Source organism: Panthera onca, chromosome A1 (genome assembly GCF_046562875.1).
Source record: "Panthera onca isolate mPanOnc1 chromosome A1, mPanOnc1 haplotype 2, whole genome shotgun sequence".
In the NCBI taxonomy this organism is placed as follows: domain Eukaryota; kingdom Metazoa; phylum Chordata; class Mammalia; order Carnivora; family Felidae; genus Panthera; species Panthera onca.
Genome location: NC_138339.1, coordinates 214,912,851 through 214,939,714, shown reverse-complemented (window position 1 = coordinate 214,939,714; position 26,864 = coordinate 214,912,851). Strand labels below are relative to the sequence as shown.

At 39.9% G+C, this 26,864-nt stretch overlaps 2 protein-coding genes across 6 annotated transcripts in view; one reads left to right on the top strand and one right to left on the bottom strand.

The window, feature by feature from the left end:
- The window catches only part of GPALPP1 (GPALPP motifs containing 1), a 45,393-nt gene extending 38,882 nt beyond the window's left edge, over positions 1 to 6,511 (bottom strand). For all 5 annotated transcript variants that reach the window (XR_013550222.2, XR_013550223.2, XR_013550224.2 and 2 more), the window contains exons 1-3: positions 6,315 to 6,511; positions 2,458 to 2,590; positions 1,598 to 1,696 (exon numbers count right to left, since the gene is read on the bottom strand). Coding sequence is in view for 2 of the 5 variants with exons in the window: in XM_078433486.2 (XP_078289612.2) it covers positions 1,598 to 1,696; positions 2,458 to 2,590; positions 6,315 to 6,402 (320 nt within the window). In the remaining 3 variants the exon portion in view is untranslated. The remainder of the gene's footprint in view (positions 1 to 1,597; positions 1,697 to 2,457; positions 2,591 to 6,314) is intronic.
- A 95-nt stretch (positions 6,512 to 6,606) lies between these two features.
- Positions 6,607 to 26,864, top strand: part of NUFIP1 (nuclear FMR1 interacting protein 1) — a 39,877-nt gene continuing 19,619 nt past the window's right edge. Inside the window, exons 1-6 of the mRNA XM_060637147.3 lie at positions 6,607 to 7,027; positions 9,072 to 9,154; positions 10,954 to 11,052; positions 11,793 to 11,855; positions 12,882 to 12,958; positions 25,230 to 25,322. Of these exons, the coding sequence (XP_060493130.2) occupies positions 6,625 to 7,027; positions 9,072 to 9,154; positions 10,954 to 11,052; positions 11,793 to 11,855; positions 12,882 to 12,958; positions 25,230 to 25,322 (818 nt within the window). The 5' untranslated portion in view covers positions 6,607 to 6,624. The remainder of the gene's footprint in view (positions 7,028 to 9,071; positions 9,155 to 10,953; positions 11,053 to 11,792; positions 11,856 to 12,881; positions 12,959 to 25,229; positions 25,323 to 26,864) is intronic.

The following is a 26,864-nucleotide window of genomic DNA, read 5'->3' as shown; positions in this document are numbered from 1 at the left end:
TTTCAAGGGGACCTATTGCTACATTTCTGAGGGAACTGACATCAGTCCAAATGGGAGAAGTGCCTAAAATCTGGGGCTTACAAAGAGAAAGCCTTACTTCAGGGAAAACATAACAGAGACAAGATATTTTCTACTCTCTTTCATACTTTACGTTTCTTAATTCTTTCTTTCATACCAATGTTTTCCCCAGAGATGTTGCTGTACCAGTATTAACAAGCAAGATGGCAATGAAGTCCTAAGCTGGCTTTTCCAGGTTGCACTGTGTTCAATCAGAGCCTCACAGACAGGCTTCCTAGCAGAGAAAAATCGGTACTGACTCAGAAGGTCTGGGTTCTGATCCTGGCCATTTAACAGCCAAATACAACTCTCAAGAAAGACATTGCTGTACTTCTAACAATGTGCTTTCTTGAAAGGAATGTTATGACCCAGTGGTTAGCAAATTTTCTGTAAAAGGCCAGAGAGGACATTTTAGGCTTTGAGGGCCATATATGGGTCTCTTAGGCATGCCAGTCTTTGTTTTTTAGATGACCCTTTAAAGATTATTCTTGGCTTGGTGGCATACAAAATCAGGCAGCAGAGAGTCTAGCCTAATTTCCAAAAGGTCCAAAGTTAACATGAAAATTGGAGCTGAGAGATAGGATTGTAAAGTTTGAATATAAAATATACAATAGTTGGGGCGCCTGGGTGGCTCAGTCTGTTAAGCATCCGACGTCGGCTCGGTCACGATCACGCAGTTTGTGAGTTCGAGCCCTGTGTTGGGCTCTGTGCTGTCAGTTCGGAGCCTGGAGCCTGCTTCGGATTCTGTGTCTCCCTCTCTCTCTGCCCCTCCCCCACTCACACTCTCTCTCTGTCTCAAAAATAAATAAAAAAACCACATTAAAATATACAAGTCTTTTTGACTTGTTCTTGCATACTGGTAACAGTGCTCTGAATTATAAACAAGGTGGTGTGCAATTACATATTCAGCATTAAAAACTTTATAATTCTGAGAAGATAGGAATCAAAACTTACTATATGCTTACCTGGGGCCAGGCATCACGTAAGAGGTGCGCGCACACACACGCGCACACACACACGTATGTGCATGTATGTAAATATGAAATCTCAATCATCACAATTTTGAAAGGTACGTGTTGTTATCCTATTTTTCAGATGGCAATTCTGAGGTACAGAGAAGTTAGTCAAATTGTTTAACGTGGCACACAGGTATTGTTCTTTCTGTCACCAAATAACTAAGAAAGCATCTAATTTTAAAGGTAAATACCAGGATTCCAGCCCCAGGCCTACTGCTTACTATGTGTGCAACCTTATCTATTTAAGAAAAGGGCGAAGAGGGATAATGCTGCACTCAGTCTATCACAGAGCACTCTTGTGAGCATCAACTAAGGGATGTGGAGGTTTTTGATAAACTACAGAAGTGTTTATAGGCATGTAAATAATCATTTTTGTTAGAGGAAACAGTTACTTTCCCCTATGCGTTTCAAATGTTCTATAAATCTGTAAGTTAAAAAACAACTTTGGACAGCGCTTTATTGAATCAACAAACACCTACTGAAATAGTTGGAAAAGACTGGCCTGAAACACTACACATTGTCACCTGGGAGGAGAATCATCCTGCTTTTTAAATCCAGGAGGAAGAGCTGGTCCAAAAAACCCTTCATCATCATCGTCATCATCCTGAGTTCTCCTCTGTTTTCTAAAAACACAGTAGTACAACGTTACACAAATTTTTTTCACAGAGAATTTTAAGTTTTAAAGGAAGCATTAACTCCAACTAGTTGTATGAACACTGAAACAATAAATTCATCTTGCCCAATGAGAACAAATGGACACCACAGTTGATCTTATATCAACCTTTTCCTGGAATTTATTTTTGGCCTAAAATAGTGCCATATTTTCTATGGCGTTAAAGATTCCACTTTACTGAGGTTTCGAAGAGTCTACTTGCTGAATGTTTTTGAGCAAAAAGTTTGACGCTAGCTTTTTATCTCATGCAGGAAGGTTTTAAGTTGCTAGTTCTGTCTTATCTTTAAAACGCATCAAAAAACCCTTGCTACCCAATACTAAACAAAAATTCCACTTTTCTTTACACGGACCCATGGCAAGGAAGGGTAGTTAGAAGGAAATCATTCATTTACTTAAGCAAAAACCGTACACTGCATAAATAATTTCTAAAAGAAATCCTATGGCTCATCTAGAATATGTATTTAGACACTTCAGTAATACCTTAAGAAAAAATCTTTTAGATAAGAATTTAATTGAAATCCTAGATGTCTCCACAACTATCTACTAGTTGTGGAGTAGTACTAAATTTCCTTCTAGAAGGTGTAGTTCCTGACGAAATGCCATATGAAACGATTTCTTCCTGTGCTGTAAAAATACAGATATGGCATTCCTGACTATCTGTTCCAGCCAAAGTATACTAGGTTTGAAGCTTGGTTTATTTAAGTGACTGACCTTGCACTTGGACCAGTGTCATCTTCTTCAGATTCTTGATTTCCTTCTTCATACAATGAACTACTGTCCTCATCACTGTCTGATGACTCTGAGCTACTGCTTTTATAATTGGGGGGTAAAGCTGGTCCTGCAACTATAGGAAATTTCTTGTTTAAGTCACAATTGGTCATAATTGTTGCAATTATGCATAACTGTGCAATTATGCATAAACTGTTTCAATGAACCCCTTAGCCAACACTTTATACTTTATTTTATATTTTTATAAAAGTATACATTTTATATTTTCTTACACTATACATCTTCCCAGCACTCGCTGGCTATTACTTATTGTGAACTTTTATCTCATTTGTTCCTGTTTTGTGCACAAAACAAATAAGGGAAGGGATTCAGATTAAAAATGGAAGGACTAGCCTTAGAAGAAGGTAGTGCACCTTTTCTATTGTAATCACAGGGAAGACAAAAAAGCTGAGTGAAGATTCAGGGAAGTTTTCAGGCATGGTGCAGAAAATAGAGTTAGTTCTTTTAAGATGGCATTTACTCTTCCAGTGAAGTAGAGGGAAAGACAGTCTGAGGAAGAAAAAGAGGCTTTTAAAAAACCATGGTTGAGGGGCGCCTGGGTGGCTTGGTTGGTTAAGCATCCGACTTCGGCTCAGGTCATGATCTCACGGTCCGTGAGTTCGAGCCCCGCGTCGGGCTCTGTGCTGACAGCTCAGAGCCTGGAGCCTGTTTCAGATTCTGTGTCTCCCTCTCTCTCTGCCCCTCCCCTGTTCATTCTCTGTCTCTCTCTGTCTCAAAAATAAATAAATGTTAAAAAAAAAATTAAAAAAAAAACAAAAAACAAAAAAACAAAAAAATACAACCATGGTTGAGATTAGGGAGAGAACTGCATGGGGAAACTGTCCGAGGACTGCTGGGCACAGCTGAGAACCCAATTAGGGAGGAGACTGCAACTTTTCATAACATTAGCCTGTGGAGCTGTGAAGTTTTTTCTAGCAGCATTTGGAAGGCTGGATGTAGGCTCATGAGAAGGTAAACATTTGGAATGATCTAGAGCTGGGTTTTTGCCAGATGAGTTTAACAGAATACTGAATGGGTAAGGCAGCTGAAAACATTGCACGAGAATGGATGAATTGATGGACTGTGAGGTCTAAGTCAAATAGGGGCAGAAGCAATTAAAAGGAGGAGGCCAAAAAGGATAGAAGGCAGGGTCTGCAGAGCTCAATGAGGTTAAACAACAACAACAACAACAACGACAACAACAACAACAACAACAACAAAGTCTAACAAGAATAACTGAATGAGAATGATAAGGGGTTCTTGCTGAGAAAGAAACTTGAATTTAAGTTTTCAGAGACAGAACAGAATCCAGTGTGTGATTAGAAATGCAGCTGAGGGGCGCCTGGGTGGCGCAGTCGGTTAAGCGTCCGACTTCAGCCAGGTCATGATCTCGCGGTCCGTGAGTTCGAGCCCCGCGTCAGGCTCTGGGCTGATGGCTCGGAGCCTGGAGCCTGTTTCCGATTCTGTGTCTCCCTCTCTCTCTGCCCCTCCCCTGTTCATGCTCTGTCTCTCTCTGTCCCAAAAATAAATAAAAAACGTTGAAAAAAAAAAATTAAAAAAAAAAAAAAAAAAAAGAAATGCAGCTGAAATTCGTGGAGGTGATGGTCATTGCAGAGTCTGAAGTTGGAGTCAAAATAGCGAAGGCTCCACCTATTTTCCACAAGGCAGCATCTGGAGTACATGGACTGGTCTTGAGAAAACATCTCCACACCCCTCTCCCCGAGTTTTCTAATGACATGATCTCAGGGGACATTTCCCAGCATTCAATATTCCAAGGTATTTGAGTAAAGTTAATTTGTTCCATCTCAGACCTGTGTGCTCACTCCCTCTTCCAAACTCAGTGATCTCTTTCAGGAGGGTAGCTGAGTGTGAGGAACACAGGACAGATATCAGACTGGGTTCAAGAATCCCCTGCCTGAGAGCAATTCTGGTGCATGCTACAACACGGATGAACTCCAAAGACATTACGTTAAGTGAAAATGCCAGTCACAAGAAGATAGGTACTGCATGATTCCACTTACCTGAGAGACCTAGAGTAGTTAAATTTACAGAGACAGAAAGTAGAATGGTGGCTTCCAGGAACTGGGGGAAATGGGAACGGGAACAGGGACTTACTGTTTAATGAGTACAGAATTTCAATTTTGCAAGAAGAAAAGCATTCTGGAAATGGATAGTGGTGATGGTTGCACAATGTCAATGTACTTAGTGATGAACTGTACACTTAAAGGTGGTTAAGGTGGTAAATGTTATGTGTATTCTACCAGAATGAAAAAGAAAAAAACTAGATGCACATTTGTGGTCACATGATTTACAAAGAAAGTGACATTACAGTGCAGTATGGAAGGGAGGGTGATGGATCAATTAGAAACCTGTGAGGAAAAAAATAAATCTTCACCCCTACCTCACACCATATACAAGTATCAACTCCAGATGGACTGCAAATATAAACGTGAAAGATAAAACAGTAATGCTTGCAGGATAAAACAAAGGAGAATAATTCTGTAACCTCAGAAGAGGCAAAGACTACTTAAATAGGGTACAAAAAGCTGTAACCATAAAAGAAGAAAAACTAAAAATCAGAATGTACTGAAATTAAAAACTTCTGTTCATCAACACATACAAATGAAGAGTGAAAAGGCAAGCCACAGAATTAGAGGAGATATTTGCAACATGCATAACTGAAAAAAATGACTTGTCCAGACTACATAAAGAACTCAACAACAAAAAAAAACAACAAAGAACTCAACAGGCCAGTAAGGAAAGACAGATCAGTGGAAAAATGAACAAAAGACTGATTTTAGCAGTATGTACTAAAGCTGAATGTAGACATATCCAGTGATCCAAAAATTTCAAAAGGAATGCAACATGTATTCACTAAAAGGTAGAGCAAACATTAAAGAAGATAGAAATGCATGAAGAGTCTAAAAAGCATTTATTTGGCAAATACAAAGTGCCCACTCTGTATTAAGGCTAGAAGACCTGTAAGCAGATATGCTGACAAGCTATTCAAAAAAGTGTATTAAATATATGATGTAATTAAGTGGAAGAAAACCCTGTGGGGGAAAAAGAGGGCGTGACAATGCTTGGGAGAGTTTGGAAATGCTTCACTGAAGCCTTCGCTGACACTGAAGTTGGGCCTCGGAGGATGGGGTAGGAGTTCGTCAGTTATGTCAAAAAATGCAGTGGGGCCAGAAAGCTCCTAGAGAATTTAGAAACTGCGCAGTTTTAAACTAGTTCAATACTGGGCTGTGTGTGTCAGGTACAATGACAGGAGGAGAGGCTAGGAAGGCAGGTCGGGGGCTAAGGAGCAAAGCATCCCCTGCAAGAGCCATGAGCACTGTTCGTCAGAAGGCAATATGGCACAGAGGTTAGGAGCACTGGCTGTGTTCTAAATTGGGCTCCACCATTTACCAGCCGTGTGATACGGGCAACAGCCTGGGCTTCAGTGTTCCCGTTTATAACATGGAAATGATCATCTTTACTTCATACGGTTTCTAGGAGGATTAAATGACAATGTGTATCGATCGTTTGGCACAGGGTCCGGCCCGTTAACCGTTAAATGGGAATACATCTGCATTACAATGATTACCATCCCCCCCCCCCCCCCCCCCCCCCCGCCGCTCGCCCCGTTCCAGCGCCACCTCCCCGCTACCGCTAGAGAAGCAAAGTTAGCTCCGGTCCTCCTCGCCCACTTGCCACTGCTCCACCGTTTCAGGCCTTAGATCTCAATTCCGAGAGTGGGGCCGGGCCAGAAAAGGGGCGGACAGGCCTGGCGGGCAGCGTACACGCCGGCCGCTTACCAGGGCTGGGGTCTCTCTCCTCGTCCTCTGCTGTCCCGCGAGCCTTGAAGCCGGGGGGCAGCGCCGGCCCGATCAGATCCCTCGCCATCCGCGGTGGCGGACACCGGTCTAGCCTACAACCCTATCCACGCAGCGTCAAACCTACCCAAAAGGCAGCCCGGGATCCGCCGCAAACGGCAGGAAGTTTTTCCGGCGCCGACCAATGACGTTGCAGCCCGTGGTTGGCAGAGTCCTGTAATTCACGAGACCGGAAGTGACGCATAAGGCTTGCTCCATATTCGCATGCTAGATTCCCTACCTGGCTGGAGGCATGGCTGAGCCTGCTGGTGATTTCGTGACTTCTAACGGGTGGCTTCCAGCATCCGAGCTGACCCCCACGTTGGGGCCTCTGAGAGACACTGCTTCACTGTCCGACAACTGGATGTTCTGGGCAATGCTGCCGCCGCCACCACCGCCTTCGTCGTCGCCTCCCGTACGAGTGTCAGAGCCTTCCTCAGAGAAGCAGCACCCCCAGGAAGCCCAGGCTCTCCCCGAGGCGCCTCCTCCCTTCGACGCCCAGATTCTTCCCGGGGCGCAGCCTCCCTTCGACGCCCAGTCCCCCCTTGATTCTCAGCCTCAACTCAACGGCCAGCCTTCCTGGAATTTCCAGGCTTCTACATCGTGGTACTGGAGACAGTCTCCTGGTGTTTTTCCTGGATATCAGAACACTCCGGGTAGGCTATTACTCCTTTCCTTACCGCCCCTTTACTTTTCTTCTTCCCTTCTTCCCTTTCCCACTTTTCCCTTTCTCTGCTTTTGATTCTGCCCTGCACTCTTGGGGGTCTGGTCAGTTAAGGTCTTACAATTTGTTCGACCGGAATGTTTGCTCTGATTGTTCAGTCTGTTTAGCCGCTGAGGAACTGGGAATATAGCAGTGAACGAAACATAGAAAAATCCTTATTTTTATGTAGCTTAACATTTCCTGGTGGAGACAGAATTAAAAAAAAAAAAAAGCAGTGTGTATTAGAAGACAGTGAGTGCTACCTAGAGAGAGAAAGCAAAGAAGGTGATAGGTAGTTCTGGTGTAATTGTCAGTGTCAGTCATAATGAAGGTGACATTTGAGCAGAGACTTCAAGGAGGTGAGTGATCAGAGCTATGGGGACCGCTGCTGGGGGAATACGGATGCAGGCAGAATGAACTGCAAGTGCAAAGAGCTTGAGGCAGGTGCTATAGATCAGAATGGAAGCCACTGTGGCTAGAGGTGAGCAATCCTGGGGTGGAATTGTAGAAGACTGGGGAAGAGGACAGACCTGCTAGGGCCTTGTAGACGATGGGATTTTGACTTTTTACTCTTGTGATAAGGGTAGTGCGGGGGAGTGGCATAATTTATGTTTTAGAAGGATTAATGTGGCTACTCATGGGAATTGACTTAAAAGGAGATGAGTTAGGAAGCTATTGCAGTTATCCAAGTGAGAGATACTGGGGACTTGGACCAGGACGGAGCTCGGGAGGTGATGAGAAGTGTTGGATTCTGGATCTGTTTGGAAGGTAGGTTTGGGCCAACACGATTTGCAGGCTGTGAGGTAAACTCAAGACAAGAATAACTTAGTTTTTTGCCAGCCAAGCAGAAAGATGTGGATTGAACAGATTTGGAAGAAAGACCAGGAGTTCAGTTTGGAATACGTGTCAACAAGATATATCAAATAAGCTGCTAGTTTGTGCTTTCAGGGGAGATTTGTGGCTAGAGCTGTGAATTTGGGTGTCATCTGCATACAGATCATATTTAAAGCCATGAGATTGTTTACTTAAAACCTTCTTCAACTCTGCCTAAGATTATTTTACACTAACTTGATGCCAAATCAGCCTTTACTGTGTGCCAAATGCTGGGAATATGAATGCGCCTAAGACAGTCCTAAGACAGGTGAGATGGTTTGGTGAGATGGGTTCATAAATAATAACCACAACACAGCATGACTGGTGCTGGAGGCATATGAAAGGTGATTTCAGAGTGTGGAGGAAGTTGGGGAAAGTTTTTGGAAGAAGTGTCTTGGGAGATGTTTAGGATTTTGGAAGAGATACTTTTGTAAGTCGGGGCAAAGAGGTGTGAGTACAAGGCGAGGTCTAAAGATTGCACTTTCTGTTGCGACTGAAGCCGAGTAAGTGGAGGGTATGGGGGAAGAGTAGCATGAGAAAATATACCGGCGTCTCATTGAAGGATTCTGGGAAGTCATTCGTAGATTTTCCAGCAAGCTTGTGACCATTGGAGGATTATTTTTCGGTGGTGTCAGTGCACAGTGTCTATTGGAAGAGAGGGCTTAGGAACTGGAAGACAGTCTGGGAGGCTGTCAAAGTAATCTAGGTGAAGGATCAGGGTTTCAGAGCTGGATCACAGCCATAAGAAAGGAAAGAATTTGAGAGAAAATGTATTTCACAAGGTTGTTTTCCTGGTATAAAATTGATGCTGAAAAGCTGTATTGGGATAGTATTGTTTACATTTCTAATGTTTGAAATAACAAGAAATGTCATCAAGGTTAGAGTAGCCATTCCTTTCTTTGATGCCTTTGAAGCATTGTATGGACATCTAATCTTACCAATTATGTGTTCATTTGAAACATATTTATTTGGTAGACTAGTCTTAATCTTTGTTAGTTTGTTTGAACTACTTTTCTTCCTAGAAGAGGTAGTTTCTGCCCAAGTATTTGTGACATGATAGAGCAAATAAAAATTTAAAAAATTGTATAGTTGCAAATATTTATGGATTTCTTTTTGTTTCTTAGTTAAGCGTTCTTATTTTCCACGAAAATATGATGCAAAGTTCACTGACGTCAACTTCCCTCCCAGTAGAAAACAGAAGAAAAAGGTATTTTTAAAGATATTCTTGAATGGGACACTTCGGTCCCTATGTCACTGTTTCATGCCTTGCGTTTCTAACGTAACTGTTTCAGTGTTTTGCATCCATTATTGACACAGTGGGGCCTTGCTATAATAGGATCTTTAAAGATCTTAGCTTTAAGTAAAAACTTTAAGCAAAATCTTTTTGAGAAGTAAATGGAGAAATTGTAGAGAGAGAAAACATTGAATTCATTTCAATATATTTTCAAAAATAAACATAACAGAATTGTGATTATGAGTAAATATAAATGTTATTAAACCTTGGTGAACTAAATATTTATATATTAGCAAATTGGAAGGGGAAGGATGGAATTTAGGGAGAAGAACAGAAGTCCAAACTTTCTCTTATAAAATTGAAAGTATGGAGTTGAGAACAAATTATAATGACATAAACTCTTTATTTTTCATTATCTTTTTCTTTTTGACACAGGGATCTTTTAGAGAAAAATACTTCTGTGATTGAAAAAAGAGCAGTTTCTTCTTCTTGTGTCAAAATCAATTAAAATTAAATGTAATGTTAATTTAAAATAGTTTATATTTTGTTTATCCTCTGTGCCTGAAGTCATGTCTAAAATTGTTCAGGCAAGATTTTTTTGTGTTATTATTGTTACTTTATTTGTTTATCTTAATTGATTGTACTGCTTCAGTTCTTTTCAGTAGTAGATATTTATCATTTTTAGGAACAAAGTTATTGTTTTTTAAAAATCAGGATCAACTCTTTGTTATGCTTCAGGGACCAAATCTTAAAATAGGCTGCTTTCTGAGGAAATTTATAAATCTGGTCTGTTTTAAAGGTGTGCATTAATTAGTGTCAGGGCATCTGACTGGCTCAGTTGGTAGAGGATGTGACTCTTGATCTTGGGGTTGTAAGTTTGAACCCCGTGTTGGGTGTGGTGATTACTTAAAAATAAAATCTGGAAAACAAATAATGTCATTAGTTTAGAATGAGTCGAATAAAGTCTACAGCATGAAATTAGTATTCCTCATTTTGACATGAAAACTGTGTAGCTAATATTAACAAAATATTGTACAAGTGTATTAACATAATCCCAATGTTAAACAATAGAAGGCCATTTCCTAGTCTCATTGTAAACAATTTTTTTGTTTTAAATTTAAGAATAAAAATAGCAAATTGGGAATAAGTAACTGACCTTTACTAAATGATTCTTTTTTGGGGTTAAAACAAAATCTGATATAGTTGTTTTTCCTAAAAGTTGAAATGCTGTTTTGTTTTTATTTTTTTTTATTTTTAACATTTATTCATCTTTGAGAGACAGAGAGCTAGAGTGTGAGTGGGGGAGGGGCAGAGAGGGAGGGAGACAAAGAATCTGAAGCAGGCTCTAGGGTCTGAGTTGTCAGCACAGAACCTGATGCAGGGCTCGAACCCATGAAACTCAAAATCATGACCTGAGCTGAAGTCAGACGTTTAACCAGCTGAGCCACCCAGGTGCCCCAAAATGCTGTTTTACCATGAGTATTGATTAGACCATTTTGACATATGCTGTGCCCTTAATTAGATTACCAATTTGATCTACTCGCAGTTTATATTCTACTCAGATTTAACAATTTTTTTATAATGCTTGTTTTTCCTAATATATTTCCTATAGAAAACAAAACAGAATTATCCTTTCATTAGAAACGTATTCAGAAGTTTTCCCCACATACAGGGATTATGTGAGAAAGTACATACTACTGAGAGGATAGTTATATTTTCATCATTGAGTAAACATTTTTTATCAAAAATCTAATGCTTGTTTTTGTTTGCAGAAAAGAAAGGAACCAGTTTTTCACTGTTTTTGTGATACCTGTGATCGTGGTTTTAAAAATCAAGAGAAGTATGATAAACACATGTCTGAACATACAAAAGTAGGTTTTTCTTGGTTGCCCTGAAGTGTCTTTAACAAAATGAGTATATTTGGTAGAAATTCTGAGCTTTTTTTCCTTAAAAGTTTATAGTTTTCATAGAAATGTCATTTGATGTCTTGACACATTGAGATAGGGACCCTGGGATTTGCAGTTGGAGGGTGGGGAGCCTACTGCTTCAGGAAGAGGCAAGATGGCAGTAAAGAAAGGAGGTCTGACAACTGTGTGTGCTCACCTCCTCTGCTTGGTAAGAGTGCTGGGCCTCACCCCAGTTGCTCTGTGTACCTTTGTGTGTTTTTTCCCCTTTAAGGCTGCCCTTGACCATTTAATCACACTGTGTAATTTGCCATGGCCCATCACTCTCTAAGGTTGGTCTGGACCTTATTAAGTACTTTAAAAAAAAATGCTCTTAATTTGGAAAGGTTCTTTTTCAGTTTATAGGAATGCCCCTTCAACTTTAGGAGTTAAGAAAATTTTATAACATTGCCGATGTCATGTATATACTAAGTAGAGAAGTAAATGATATGTGTTACTGTACTATCTGCTTTGAGAATGTCATTCCTTTTTAAATACAACCTGGTTTGGAGTGCTCTTTATTTTGCTATTGACATAGTTTGGGATGCTGTCTATCCCACATAGATGGGATAACTATGTAGCTCAGTGAGATTATGTTTGAATATGCAGTAGTAGGGTAAAATTAACATAGAAAACATTGAATAGTCTTTTTCTTTAAACTCTTGCAGTGTCCTGAGGTAGATTGTTCTTTTAGTGCACATGAGAAGATTGTCCAGTTCCATTGGAGAAATGTAAGTTCTTGTGTGAATTTTTGTTTTGTTTTTTTATTCACATTCTTTTTAATTCATTGATTTATCTTCACAGCTCTTCATTTACATAGCCTAGTAATAAGTAACATGGAGTACTTTGTATTATTCAGTTTTTTTTTTTTTTAATTTTTTTTTAACATTTATTTATTTTTGAGACAGAGAGAGACAGAGCATGAACGGGGGAAGGTCAGAGAGAGAGGGAGACACAGAATCCGAAACAGGCTTCAGGCTCTGAGCAGTCAGCACAGAGGCCGACGCGGGGCTCGAACCCACGGACAGTGAGATCGTGACCTGAGCTGAAGTCGGACGCTTAACCGACTGAGCCACCCAGGCGCCCCTGTATTATTCAGTTTTATCTTCACAGACCACTATGTGAAATAGATAAATATTGGCCAGAATTAACATTAAAAAAAAAAAAAAAAGATTTACCGAGCGCTTTAGAACTGATTTCTGCACTTGAGTTTCTTGACCACAAATTCTTTGCTTGCTTTATTATGCTGTGCTGCTTCAAATCGTTCTGTGTATTCATTATTTCTTTAGCTACCTCACTCAATTTTGGGTGATGGGTCATTCATTTGGGTACATGATGTTAGTTGAGATATGGGTGACATACCTACTTTGTAACCAAAATTGCATTACTCCTTTTTTCCTTATCAATTGCACTAATCTGAACACATGAGAAATTATCCCTTTTTCTTTAAAGGGAAAGTCACAATATGGATGGATAAAACCTGCTTACTTAGTTTTAAATTTGTCTCTGCTAGTAAATTTAATGTTGAATACAGAGTCTCCATTATCCCCCATAATTGAAATTTAGTCAGAAACATACGATATGAGGAGGCCTGGCTGGCTCAGTCAGTAGAGTGTGCGACTCTTGATCTCAGAGTTGTGAGTTCAAGCCCCACGTGGGCGTGGAGCCTGCTTAAAGATAAAAAAAGATTAAAAAAAACCCAAAACCCAAACATGTACAATATGCTTCCTGATGTTCATCAGGCTTTTTCTCCCTAGATGCATGCTCCTGGTATGAAGAAGATCAAGTTAGACACTCCAGAGGAGATTGCAAGATGGAGGGAAGAAAGAAGGAAGTGAGTCAAGAGTTCAGAACTAGTGACGTAATTTTTTCTTCTGTGTCAAGGCTGAGTACTTCCAAATAATGGCCCTTCTGGCTCTAATGAGTAATTTGAAAAAGGAAATTTGGTGTTTTTTAACATTGCAAATATTCATCTGAAAACGACTAGTACTGACTAATTTTGCTGTTCTTCCGAGTTGGTATACAGAGACTTTGAGATTGTTACTTGATGTTTCAAATATAAGCATTACAATTTTATTAGGGTAGTTTTGATTCATTGAATTCCCTTATGATGTTGGTGCTAGGGGATAGGACAGTAAGCTATATTATATGAGGCTATTATTGAATAAGTTTTTAGAAAACCTAATAGGAGTTCTTTGTAAATGACTGGTTACATAATGGGACTGTAGTCTACTCTTTGAGGGGAGCTACTACATGCCCCCTGTGTCAGAAGTTCAATGTCGAGGCAGTAACGAGTGGGTACTCTTACTAAAAAAATATATAATGCTTTGCTGTGTTTTTCCTTTGTGGTTTTTTTTTTTTTTTTTTTTCCCCAGCAAAAATTTGTTGACTGACTGCAGCATGCTAGGTAGAGGGAGTACAACAATGATACACGGGTTTATCCTTAATTATAAAAGGCCAGGAATTCTTTCCTTTAAGTAATGTCTAAGAAATTTGGCCATGTGACTTAGGGCTTTATGCTTATTAAGGAAGAACATTTACTAGATGTCTAGCTAGGATATTCTATGAAAAACCCCAGTGGGACACTGTTTTATTGTCTTCTCAGAAAGGACTATAATATCATCCTGAAGCTGAAGCTAAGGCAGAACTCTTAGAATGGTCAGACGCATTTTGAAGTCAAACAGTGTTTTTCTGGCACTAAAAAATGAAGAGAGCCTGAGATGAAAAAGGGGATAGTTCTCTTCTAAGGTCAAGAAAGATACTTGAAACTTTTGACAGGGGGGTCAAATTTGTACTTTGTTCAGCTCAATTTAAGGTTTTAGTTTATTTTTAAATTCAACATTTTTATGTGTAATGAATTATTTGAGACTATGTACTTTATGAAAAAAAGAATGTTAGTCAAATTATAGGTATTTGTTATCTTCACTACCATCATCCTTAAAGTCTTGGATATATGAGTGAGATAAGCTTGATCAGATGCCCAGCAGACAATAAAACATGACATGGCATGTTTTATTATTTTGTTAATACCTGCCTTGAGTACGGTGTGAGGTTGAGTAAATGTCCCAGTGAAACACACCCCAGAGTTATCTTACGCTTTATATAGCACTCACTGTCGCGCTTTTAAACTTCTTAAAATACATGTTTTTGGGTTTTTTTTTTTTTTTTTATTATTTGAGCATAGTTAACATACAATGTTATATTAGTTTCAGGTGTACAGCGTAGTGATTAAACAGGTTTATATGTTTTGCTCACCAGAGTGTAGCTGCCACCTGTCACCATGCAATGCCGTTACAGTACCATTGGCTATATTCCTGTGCTGTACCTTTTAGCCCTGTGACTTAGTCATTGCATACTTGGAAGCCTGCATCTCCCACTCCCCTTCACTCATTTTACCCATCCCTCCACCCACCTCCCCTCTGGCAACCATCAGTTTGTTATCTCTATGTGTATAGGGAACTTTTTGTTTATTATTTAATTTGCTTAATTTTTCAGATTCCACATATAAGTGAGATCATATGGCACTTGTCTTTCTCTTTCTGACTTACTTCACTTACCATAATTCCCTTTAGGTCTTAAGTTTTTAGTTTAAATCCACTTACATGTAGTATTGTGCCAGACGTTATACTATTAGGTGAAAAAGTTAGTTACTGCCCGTTAAAGCTTCGGAGGTAATTCTGAGGGAAGCCCGCATAAACATGAAGATTTAGAGCCAACTGAGAGCAAATAGAATTTAGTAGATGTGTGTAGTTGTGTCGGTTATTAATATAGTGTGCAGAGATGGAGAGGGTGAAGGGATAATCAGAAGAATTGAATCTTTAAGCAAGTAGAGTATAGCCATGGGTTAATACATGCCTTGGGTACGGTGTGAGGTTGTGACTAAATGTTCCAATGAAATACACCCCAGAGTTATCTTATGCTCTATACAGCGCTCACTGTCTCACTTTTAAACTTCAGCATGGACTTGGTGGATTTAATAGAATTTCAGTCTCATCTTTGGCTCACGAACGAAGGAGTTGTAGGCCTCTCGGAGAGAGTATACTAGAATGCCTTTTTCTCTTTATCTCCTTAGCAGAATCTTACTATCTTGAAAGACTGTCTTAAATGTCACTTGGTTTGTCACTCTTTCTCAACCTTCATTTCCTTTATCTCGGTGCTGCCAGAGTGCTAGTCTGTAACAAGTTAAGGAACTTGTACCAGAATGTGAATTTATTCATCACTTTTTTTTTTTTTTTTTTTTAAATTTTTTTTTTTCAACGTTTTTTATTTATTTTTGGGACAGAGAGAGACAGAGCATGAACGGGGGAGGGGCAGAGAGAGAGGGAGACACAGAATCGGAAACAGGCTCCAGGCTCCGAGCCATCAGCCCAGAGCCGGACGCGGGGCTCGAACTCACGGACCGCGAGATCGTGACCTGGCTGAAGTCGGACGCTTAACCGACTGCGCCACCCAGGCGCCCCTATTCATCACTTTTATTATTCAGAAAATCTTGCTAGGAAAAAGATGTCAGCTGATCTAAACATTTTGCTGAGCGACAGAAGTGACGTATACTCTGGCATCAGTGTGTGGACTGGCTGCCAGTCCATGGCCTGCCGTAACGCAAAGCACTATCTGCTACCTCGTTTGTGAATACGTAGCTTAGTAATACGACCACAGTAGCGCGTGTTGCCTTCTATTATAGTTGGCCCTAGTCTTGGACATCTTTGATTCTGCTGCACTTCGCACTGTGCCTGGAGCTTCGTATGTGGAGGATAAATGCTTGTTGATCGAATTTCTTTTTGTTGTTGTTGATCGAAGTCCTGTTAAGTGGTGCAGAGTAGGAAGACCCAGTCTTGGCATGAGGGAGCCAGTTGCATTGTCAAAGTAGTCAGGACCATGATGTAGTTTGACTTGGTGAAGAATTTTGAAGCATTTTATCAAGTATATGTTTTTGTTTTGTTTTGCTTCTTCGTTTTAATCACCTGGTTTAATGTTTTTCTGATTATTTTACACAGAGGAATAGTAAAGCAAGAGGAGTTAACTCCGCTTTCTGTCTGATATTTAGTTTTTCAGGAGCGGATGCTACCAGTGTTGAAGATTGTATCCTGCTAGATGGGGTGGAAATGGCTTGACTGCTAAAACACTAACATAGTCCCCTTACTACTTAGCCCTGACTTTGATCATTTGCAAGTTAGTGTAGCTCAGTGGTGTCAGCCCCTTTCATAAATGTTTAATTCTTTTTAGGAGAGTAGCAATGGCTGCTAGTCAGAAAAGATTATAAAGCAACTAAGAAGTTAACTAAGTAAACTTAGTTGTTGAATCTCTCAAGTTTTGAGTTCACTTAACTCAGTAGGAAAAGTCTGATGAGTTTCTGATTTGTCAGCTTTGGTTCTCTTATCTGTAGTCAGTGTGTAAACGGAGTCATTATATGAACTTTGGGAATATTAGACCACTATTAATGGTCACCACCTCCGTTGACTCTCTGCTACAAGTCTAGCTATTTTACTCTCTCACAATCCTTCCTTCCTTCTCAGCCTGTAAGAGAAGGACCTCAATCTAGTCTGGAGGAGTGCAGTGTTCCTTGACAAAGGGAAGTTGAGCTAAACTCAGATCTAACTAGGAAAAGATGAGGGGAGGCAGAGAGTAGTGTCCAGATGGACTGGCATGTTCAAGGGACTTGACTATAGGTAAGAGATGACAGAAGCTCTTAAAAGATGGCAGTGTTACAGACAGAGAGAACTAGGTGGGTACAGAACATTTGGGAGATAAATGGGCACTATTTGGTGATAGAATGTGAGGTAGAGGAGGAAACAGGTTTTGAGGAGACTTCCAAGTTCCTGACAGGAACTTGGTGAATCTGAGAGGCGAATCCTGGAAGAGGGTGTGGAGATACTGATTTTGGACATTGTTCAGTATGAGGAGATTCTGAGATACTTACTTGAAGATGTTGCGTGGATATTGGGACTTGGACTGGACTGGGCTGGAGATAGATATTTTTAAATCATGAAATTACAAATGTAAAGACATTCTCCCCAGAGAGGACAGAGAGGACAGAGTGAAAGGAGAAGGCAGCCTAACAGGATAAAAACCAACAAGACTGCTGAGTTGAGAGCCAGAGAGGTAGAAGAGAGCTAAGAACATGACATGTCACAGAAGCCAGTGGACAGGAGAATTTTAAGAAGGAAGATGTGGTTAGTAGTAACAGTATAGTTTGCTGTGGAAAGGTCAGATAAAGCAAGAACAAAAAGTGATTATTTGATTTTGTGACATGTAGGGGCTCCTTGATGTGGACACAGGTGATTGATTGCTCCTTTGCTCTTCTCCTTTGAGTTTCCTGCCATCTGTCTACACAGATCTCTGCAGTCCTGACACCCTCCCCAGTGATTCCCAACAAGATGGTTGCAGCTGCCTTTGCCACCTGCCCTTGACATATTTGATGCTCCAACAGAAGTGTGTATACTTTGAATTCCCCTGACTTTTTGAGACTCAGATTGTAATAGTTCATTCAGTACCTTTTCATATTCGGATTTCCAGTGTCCTTCACCTCTGTGCATGCAGTTTTAGCCTCTTTTGTGGTCATTCTCTGGACTTTTTGTCCTGAAAATCTTAAAGTTGGGCATACTCCTCTTTTCTAATTTTTTTAAAGTGTTTTTTTTTTTTTTTTTAAGTAATCTCTACACCCAATGTAGGGCTTGAACTCACAACCCCCAAATCAGGAGTCACATGCTCTACTGACTGAGCCAGCCAGGCTCCCTTGGGCATACTCCTCTTTGATCATAACCTCCATTCTGTCCAGCTCTGTTACCTCTGCCTGGTCTGGGACTAGTTGAGACCTCCCATCCCTTACCCCTTTTACTTTCTTCTTCCATCATCCTCTCTGTCTTCCCTTCGCTTCAGCTCCTCTGGTTAATATCTCAGCTCCTTATTCCTTCATCCTTCGTTGTAGCCACCTGGCAAAAATGTCAGCTCTGGCTCAGGTGCTGAGCGCTGTTCAAGAAAATCACACAGTTGAAGTGTTCTCTGCAAGGAACTGACTTAACTGATGAGAAGGCTAGGTCATTTTCTTAGTATTTGTTCCTTGTTGTGCAAAATTGGATGTTCAATAGGCATACATTTCTTGGTTATATAGGTGACTATGTAGAATAAAATTTCAATAAATTTGTTAAACTGATTTTATTTAGTTTAGCCAACAAAGATGCCAGTAAAAACAGCTCCTTAAAAGTGGCAGTCAGGATTCTGTAATGTGGGCTTAACATGCATTTTCTGATTATTTCCACATTTCTTGCTCCTAGGAGCTCTTTGTCCCGGCTAGACCTGTTACTAAGCGTCTCCCAAACAGGCTTTCTGGCCTTTCAGCTTCAGTTTTGCTCATGCGGTTACTTCTAGAAAAATCTTACCTATTCTATCTTTGAGTTTTGCCCTTAGACCAGCTAAATCCTGCCTCTTGAGGGCTTTTTTCCCCCTCATCTGGCTAGAGGACTATCTTGTCCTTCTTTTCTGTCTGCCACTTTACTACAGATGTCCCTTATGATCCTATTAATGAACTTCTATGTGTCTTTTTTTTAAAAAAAACTAAATTATAGTCTTTAGAAATATAAATATGTGGCTGTTTTACCTCCTGGTGCCATAGATCTAAGGGATGTTTGTAAATGTTGGTATATGTTTATGGGACTGGAAAATGTTTTTATTATGGGTGTAATTCTCTTATGGTATATTCAAGTAAGTGTTTGTAGAAATTTTGCTGAGATTCATATTTTTAATTCCTGTTTTAAACCATACCTTTGTCATTTTTATTTATTTATTTTTGTACCTTTGTCGTTTCTAAAGAAATTGGGCAGAAATGTGTTGATCTGATTAATAATTGTGGTTGGAAGCCAGTAATAATAGCTAATAGTACTTAAACTGCTGTGGTTTTGAACATTAAATTCTCACCACATAGGACAGACCATCACTAGACCAGCCAAATTGATGTGTGTCTGAATGCATTTCTTTTCTAACGTAGCTTCCCCACATGCATATGAACTATGCCCCCTTGTGGTTTTGTGTAAAAAATGCTTTAGCCTTTGAAGATGAAAACCAGCTTAGGTAGCCTGTGTAAAATCCCTAGTAGAAGGCTAGTTTGACTTTCTAATGGTAGCAAGAAATCCTAGTACCCTTTGAATTTATGTTAACGTATGTTTGACTAACTTCTTGACAATTGGTTAGCTTAAAAATTAGAGAGAAACATTCAGTATTTCAAAAGGCAAACATTGTATGTGGCTGAGGTCACCAAAAACTTAAAGCAGTAGACACTTGCCTTTCAGACTCTTAACCTAATATGAGCTCTAAGATAAATATATGTGAGGTGGCCATGAGACCACAGGCAAGTAAAGGCTGAATTTTAGCCATGTAGGGATAATAATGACTGGTTAAGGTGTACTTGGAATCTTTGGAAGGCAGGCAGGGTTACTAATTTGTTTTACAAAACTTCTTATAGGAGGTATAGTGCCCGCTCACCTCTCCTCCCCCTTTATTTTAAGGTATGTTGTCTACACAGTGAAATTCATCCTTTTTAATGCATAGTTCTGACAGATGTATGTAGTCGCGTGATCACCACCGCAGTCAAGGTATAGAACTATTCCATTATCCCCCCACATCCCCTCATGCCCGATGTGGTCAACTTCTAGCCCAGCTCTAGCCCCTGACAACCACTGATACATTTCCCGTTGATGTGTTTGTGCCTTTGCAGAATATCGTGTCGATGGAATCATACGGTGTGTGACTTTTTGAGTCTGACTCTTGCTTATTAGCACAGTGCCTTTGAGATTCATTTATATTGTTGTATGTGGTAGTGGTTCGTCCCTTTCTGTTGCTGTGCTGTTCCACTATAAGGATGTACCACAATTTGTTCATTTACTTCTCAACTGAGGGACATTGGGATGTTACCAGTATTTGGCAATTATGAGTAAAGCTTTTGTAAACATTGATGTACAGGTCTTTGTTTTGTTTAGACTTTTTTTTTTTTTTTTTTGACTCGGGTAAATACCTGAGAGTGGGATTGATTTGTCATAGGATAAGCATATGTATAACTTTATAAGAAGCGTATGTTTAACTTTATAAGGAACTGCTTTTAGGAGGCGAGTTTTTAAATCCAGATATGCCTAGTTGGGCATGGACAGCATTCGGATCAAAGAGGATGGCTAGGATGCACTGGTGATTACATCAGTTAGGATCCTGTTTCAGTAAATGGATCAGCAACCTTACTATCTTAGCTTAGCACAAAGAGGTCTGTTTTTCCCAAGTGGAAAAAAAAGTCTGGGGCTACTGCTGCTTAGCAGCACCATCAGGCACATTTTCTTGCTTGTTGCTCCTTAGTTGGTGGCTTTCTTCATGTCCGCTGGAAGGTTCCTGCATATCCAAATATTAAGCCCTCATTCTAGGCAAGACGACAAGAAAAAGGCAAAAGACACACAAAGCTGAGTTTGCCTCTTTTCATTGGCAGAACAGTAGCTCTGTTTTTAGACCCGACCAAGAGACTCCCACGTAGCTCTCATTGGCTATAAGTGGGTTGCTTGACCACTTTTAGTGACGACAGGGTTGGTGGAGCATCCCCAAATGAAATTGTTAAGGAAGAGGGGAGAACAGGCAGTTCGTAGTGTTGGCCTCGGTGCTTGGTGGCCAAGTTTAAAGCTCCTTGAATTTCAAAACTCTTTTTTTTTTTTTTTTTTTTTTTTAATTTCAAACCTCTTAAGTGGTATTTGGAAGCAGCTCTATCCTGACTAAAGGATGGACTTGAGCAAGTGTTTAATATGCTTATTGGTGATGATTTTTATGTAAGATAGGTGGGGACAGAGGGGATAGATAGAGTATAGTTCTAGTTTTTAGAATGTAGGCTGAAAGTATCCCATGACAGTGGACAGAAATGCCTTGGGAAAGGAATGGGTAAACCTGTGGAGTGAATAAATGAAGTTACAGATTTGTGAAATTTAGAGATGTTGAAAGAGAATGAGGATATTGGGTGAGGATGACAACTTGGGATGAAGTTTATACCTGTGATGTTGCCTTATTAATAAAGTGCTCTGTGGGGCGCCTGGGTGGCTCAGTCGGTTAAGCGTCCGACTTCGGCTCAGGTCATGATCTCACAGTCTGTGGGTTCGAGCCCCGCGTCGGGCTCTGTGCTGACAGCTCAGAGCCGGGAGCCTGTTTCGGATTCTGTGTCTCCCTCTCTCTCTGCCCCTCCCCTGCTCATGCTCTGTCTCTCTCTGTCGCAAAAATAAATAAAAACATTAAAAAAATAATAATAAAGTGCTCTGAGACGATCCCTTCGCACTTGCTGATTCATCTGAGGTTATTCCATATCTTGTTCCTCAAGTTCTTTCTCTGAAAATATTCATACATTGTTTCTCTAAGTGTACTTTATTAATAAAAAGCCTGGGAAACATTTCTTTTTTGGTACATTTGATAGATCTCTTAAGAATATGTGAATATTCTTTCCACTAGCAGTTTTTATAAAAACCAATTATAAAAATATATTTACGTTTTAAAATTCTATCATTCTCTATTAAAAAATGTTATTTGAAGGCCTAAAAAGAATAAATTTCACATCAATTTGGCAGAATAATCCGTATGTCTTGAATTTTATCTTTTGAGTGCTACCTTCTCTCTGAGGAAGGCATTGTATTCTTTGATATACAGGGAAGGTAAAGCCTTTATGTAATTGCTATGTTAAAAAACGTAAAAGATTTTCATACAGTAAGAATTTTAGAGTTGGAAGAGAATGCTAAAGATTTGGTTTATCTTTAAAGGAAGTACATCTTTACGTTTATTCCTTTATCCAGCCAAACTTGGAGATGCCCACTGTGTTTAAAAACTTTAAGGCTTTCTGGGGTGCGTGGGTGGCTCAGTCGGTGGAGTGTCAAATTCTTAATTTCGGCTCGGGTCATGATCTCCCGGTTCGTGGGATCGAGTCCCACGTTAGGCTCTGTGCTGACAGCGTGGAGCCTGCCTGGGATGCTCTCTCTCCTTCTCTCTCTGCCCCTCCCCTGCTTGCACGTGCATGCTGTACACACTGTCTCTCAAAATAAAAAACCAAAAAACAACTTTAAGGCTTTCTGCTAATAGTCTGCAACCCACCCTGCCAGAAGCAATTCTTTCTTAATTCCTGACCTTTGAGGTGTAAATGCTGTGATTTGGCATTCTAGAACACAGAATCTATCTGAAAACAGCGGTGGAAGTTTGCTAGAAACGTTGAAACGTATTTCACAGTAGACAGGGAGTCCACTAGGTGGAGTAGTAATGTGATACATGTTTCACTAGTTACTGTGGTGCTGAGGAAATTCTTTTAAGTTGTAACCCCAATTCTTTCAGAATTCCAACAGAGGGGGTCTGCTTCTAAAACATGCTACGTCTTTTTGAAGTCCAGAAAGACTTTGAAATAAAAATACAGTAGTATGGCTTGTGTGGAAGCAGTTGTGGGTCAGTGCCAGTAAAGAGGGATTGTGTTTATATAGAGAATAAGCTTAGGGGAAAAGTCAACAAATGGGTGGTGATTTGAGAAGGAAAGGGTCAGAGTATGACCGGAATGATGTGTGCCGAGATCACGGTTGGCATAGTTTTGACCGTTTATCGACCTCAGTGCTTAAGGATCATCACTGCAGGCTAAAGGCTGAGGCAAGGGGAAGACAGAGTAGGGAAGACAGGAAAGAAGGAGGAGAAGGAAAAAGGGCATATGGCTTTTTTAATCAAAGCTGCAAACTCTTCCTTGTTCTTGTGTTTCAGTATTAATGTTGCTCTATATGTAACAAGGTCTTGTGTTTCTGGTTTTCCTTTTTTTTGGATAATTTGCTTTCTAGTGCCCTTGCTTTTCCTAGTTTTTAGTCTTCGGGTGCTGTGTAAATAGGAATGGCATAAATTTGGAAGAGGGTTTTATTAACTCAAGCACTGAAAAATGGCATCTTGTAGCTTTTCAAGGGATATTAAAAGAGCCCTTACCTTTAGGAAAGTGTTACTTTAGTATCGGCTAGAGGCAAAGTTCGCTGTTTTAAAAGACTTCCACCATCGGAGTTTGCACAACCTCCTTGATGTCTTAAGGAGTTCTTTCTTAGATCTCACCTAAAATCCCCTTGCTGTCACATTTACATTCTTTACCTTTGGGAAGCACGTAGGTAGCCTCTGTTTGCTTGTTCGTGGCCCACTGTAGCACCAAGTCTTTAGTGCTTGGCGTATGGCTCAACATGGTCAGGGTCTGCAGTACTCAGAAGAAAAGTGTTGAAGAAACATTCGTAGTAAGAAGAAGTGAATTTCGGAGATGTGAAGGGTGTTGAGTGGCTGTGAGTCACTTGCCTAGACACTGTGGGGCCTGCGAACGTCATCACCGTTTTTCTCACCATTTCTGCGTCTGCGTGTTTCTGTCTTCAGATTGGGACCAGCTGGCTGCCATCCTTCCTGTCAGAGCGTTTATTGTCATTTCTCTTCCTCTTTTAAAGGCTGCAAATAGTTCCAGTTCCTTTCATCTTTCTTCAGAGGTTTTCTTTTTCATCTTGTTAATCATCTTTGAATCTCTTCTGAATCCCTTCCAAGTTTTATTTTTCCTCAACATTCCTCTTCAGTGTAGGGGCACAAAACTGAACACAGTGCCCTGAGAGTTTCTGACCACTTTTGAATATCATGAGAGGAAGATTTCACACTTGTACGTATGCCAGACTCCATTTCACATAACCTTAGATTATGTTTGCTTTCCAAAAGTCCAGTCATATGGTGCTGACTGGCTGTCAGATTTTTGTCTCCTATGACCTTGATCTTCTCCTCTTATGTTTATTTATAGCTTGTACATTCATCATCTTTTATTTATGGCGTTTACTTTCCTTGGCTGAATAGATTGCTTTGCACGGTCCTCATTGAAATTCATTGCCTTTTTTCTGATTATTTCACCACTTACTCAATGTCATTTCCATTCTTATCTTCCACTGTGGCCAACCCAAAGGCTTCATGTTGTCTGTGCCATTCAAATCAGTGATGCAGGTGTTAAAAAACAAAAACAAAAACAAAAAAAAAAGGGAAGTTGGGGTGGAAACAATGTCCTAGAAACAATGGCAGAACACAATTTGTTGATATTTCTTAAAATACTTACTCTGATGACCAGCCAAGCTGAGTGGTAGAGAGCTGTGTTCCCCCTCTGTCTGTGCTTTTTTTATACTCCTAAGATCTGTTCCCCTCACCACCAGAGTTTGCATCTCCACACAACTGTGCCAAGGGACAAAGAAAGCTTTGTCAGAGCAATTCATCTTGCACATTGCTGTCAGATTTAATCTTAATCACTGCCTTACACAGAGCTCTCCCTGTTCATAACTTTCAGTGGCTCCCTATTGTCACTGAAATAAATATAAACTTTCTAGTCTGGTTTCAAGGCACATTTAATGGCCTCAGCCTCCCTTTCTGTCTGATTGCTTGTAACTGTTTCGTACAAAATGAACTACTTGCCATTCCCTGGATATCTTGCACACCTTCTGAGGCTTTGGTTTGTTTGTATTGTTTATTCTGCTTAGAACACTGAAGCTTTTCCATCTGATTTCTGTTTATTAACACCATGTAAGACTAATTTCTTTCATCTTTCTTCTGGATTTCTCCTGCTGGATATGATCATTTCCTCCCACCCAGTCTTTGTACCTCTTTGGGGTACTTTTATTATATTTTGCCCTTTGTAATAGCTATTTGTGTGCTTTTCTTATCTTTTTTTGAGAACTGTTTCTTCCTCGTTTTGGTAACTTTGGGTGTACCTAGTATGTATTTGCATAAGTAATTGCATAGACTTACATTTTTTAAATAGTATTTATGGATAAATGGCAAATAAATGAACTATATCAGTTTGAGCACATTTTATGATATATTTAATTCACATTCTAGTATAAGCTCCTTATCTACTCATCGACTGGTGACAGTTTGTGGACTGACAGCTGGTCTACTTGAGTAGCATTGTCACAGTCTACTTTTTTTCCCTTAAAAAATTCTAGAAAGAATTAAAGGTTTAAAATGATTTATTGTATTAGTTATTAAATAAACAGAAATTGCTAAATGCAGTAATTGCTTGATTAGATAATTAAATTTGTACTCTAAAAGCCCTTTTATAATTGATTTTTATTGTTTTCTAGAAACTACCCTACCCTGGCCAATATTGAAAGAAAGAAAAAATTAAAACTTGAAAAGGAAAAGAGAGGAGCAGTTTTGACAACAACACAGTATGGGTAAGTTCCTTAAAATCGCTTGCATTCTCAACGCTTATTTTATTTTATTTTATTTTATTTTATTTTATTTTATTTTATTTTTTTAAATGTTTATTTCTTTATTTTGAGGGAGAGAGCGTGCCCGCATGTGCACAAGCCAGGGAGGGGCAGGGGGAGGAGAGAATCCCAAGCAGACTCCATGCTCTCAGTACAGAGCCAGACACGGGGCTTGAACTCACAAACCATGAGGTCATAACCTGTGCCAAAATCAAGAGTCGGGGGCTCAACAGACTGAGCCACCCAGGCACCCCAACTCAATGCTTATTTTATTTATTTATTTTTTTTTTAATTTTTTTTTTCAACGTTTTTTAATTTATTTTTGGGACAGAGAGAGACAGAGCATGAACGGGGGAGGGGCAGAGAGAGAGGGAGACACAGAATCGGAAACAGGCTCCAGGCTCCGAGCCATCAGCCCAGAGCCCGACGCGGGGCTCGAACTCACGGACCGCGAGATTGTGACCTGGCTGAAGTCGGATGCCCAACCGACTGCGCCACCCAGGCGCCCCTCAGTGCTTATTTTAAACGAGTATGCTGAAAATTAATAAACGAGCATACACCAAAATCTTAAAATTTCTACATTTCTGATTCTGAAATCTCTGCTTTTATAAATTTTTAACTTCAGGATTTCTTTATTATTATTATTTTTTTTTTTTTTAATTTTTTTTTAACGTTTTATTTATTTTTGAGACAGAGAGAGACAGAGCATGAACGGGGGAGGGGCAGAGAGAGAGGGAGACACAGAATCGGAAGCAGACTCCAGGCTCTGAGCCATCAGCCCAGAGCCCGACGCGGGCCTCGAACTCACGGACCGCGAGATCGTGACCTGAGCTGAAGTCGGCCGCTTAACCGACTGAGCCGCCCAGGCGCCCCCAGGATTTCTTTAAATTATATTTTTAAACAGATAATACCCCATATTCGCGTGGTTTTCACAAAGACTCGTTAATAAGTATTTTCTGTCTTTGTCTCCTAGCTAAACAGTTGTCCTTCTCAGAGACAACCCATTTTTCCTTCCAGAGATACTTCATATAGCACATAAGATAGTAGTCTTTTTTTTTACTTTCTCCTTTTTTGACACTATTTCTATATCTTGCTTTTTTAGCCAAATGATATATTTGGAGATTGTCCCATATTAATAAATAACAAGCCTCCTCATTCTTCAAGGATGTATAGAACCCTAAGGGTAACCCACAGGTTTGTTTTTTTTTTTTTTCTTTTCTAAAACTAATTTCCCGTTGACAGGTACTTAAGTTTTTACCAATCTTTTACGAATAAAAATATGCCATGCTTGGCCTGCACATACATTTTACACATGTACAAATATTTCTAAGGATGGATTCCTAGAAGTGGATTTGCTGAGTCAAAAGATAAAATGTGTATTTGCAGTATTAATGGTTAACTGCCAAATAGCTGTCATAGCTTGCTCTCCCACCAGCGGCCTCTGAGACGCCCTGTTTTCCCCAGTCCCTCACCTTCATAGAAGTTTGTTCAAAATTGTTTCCATTT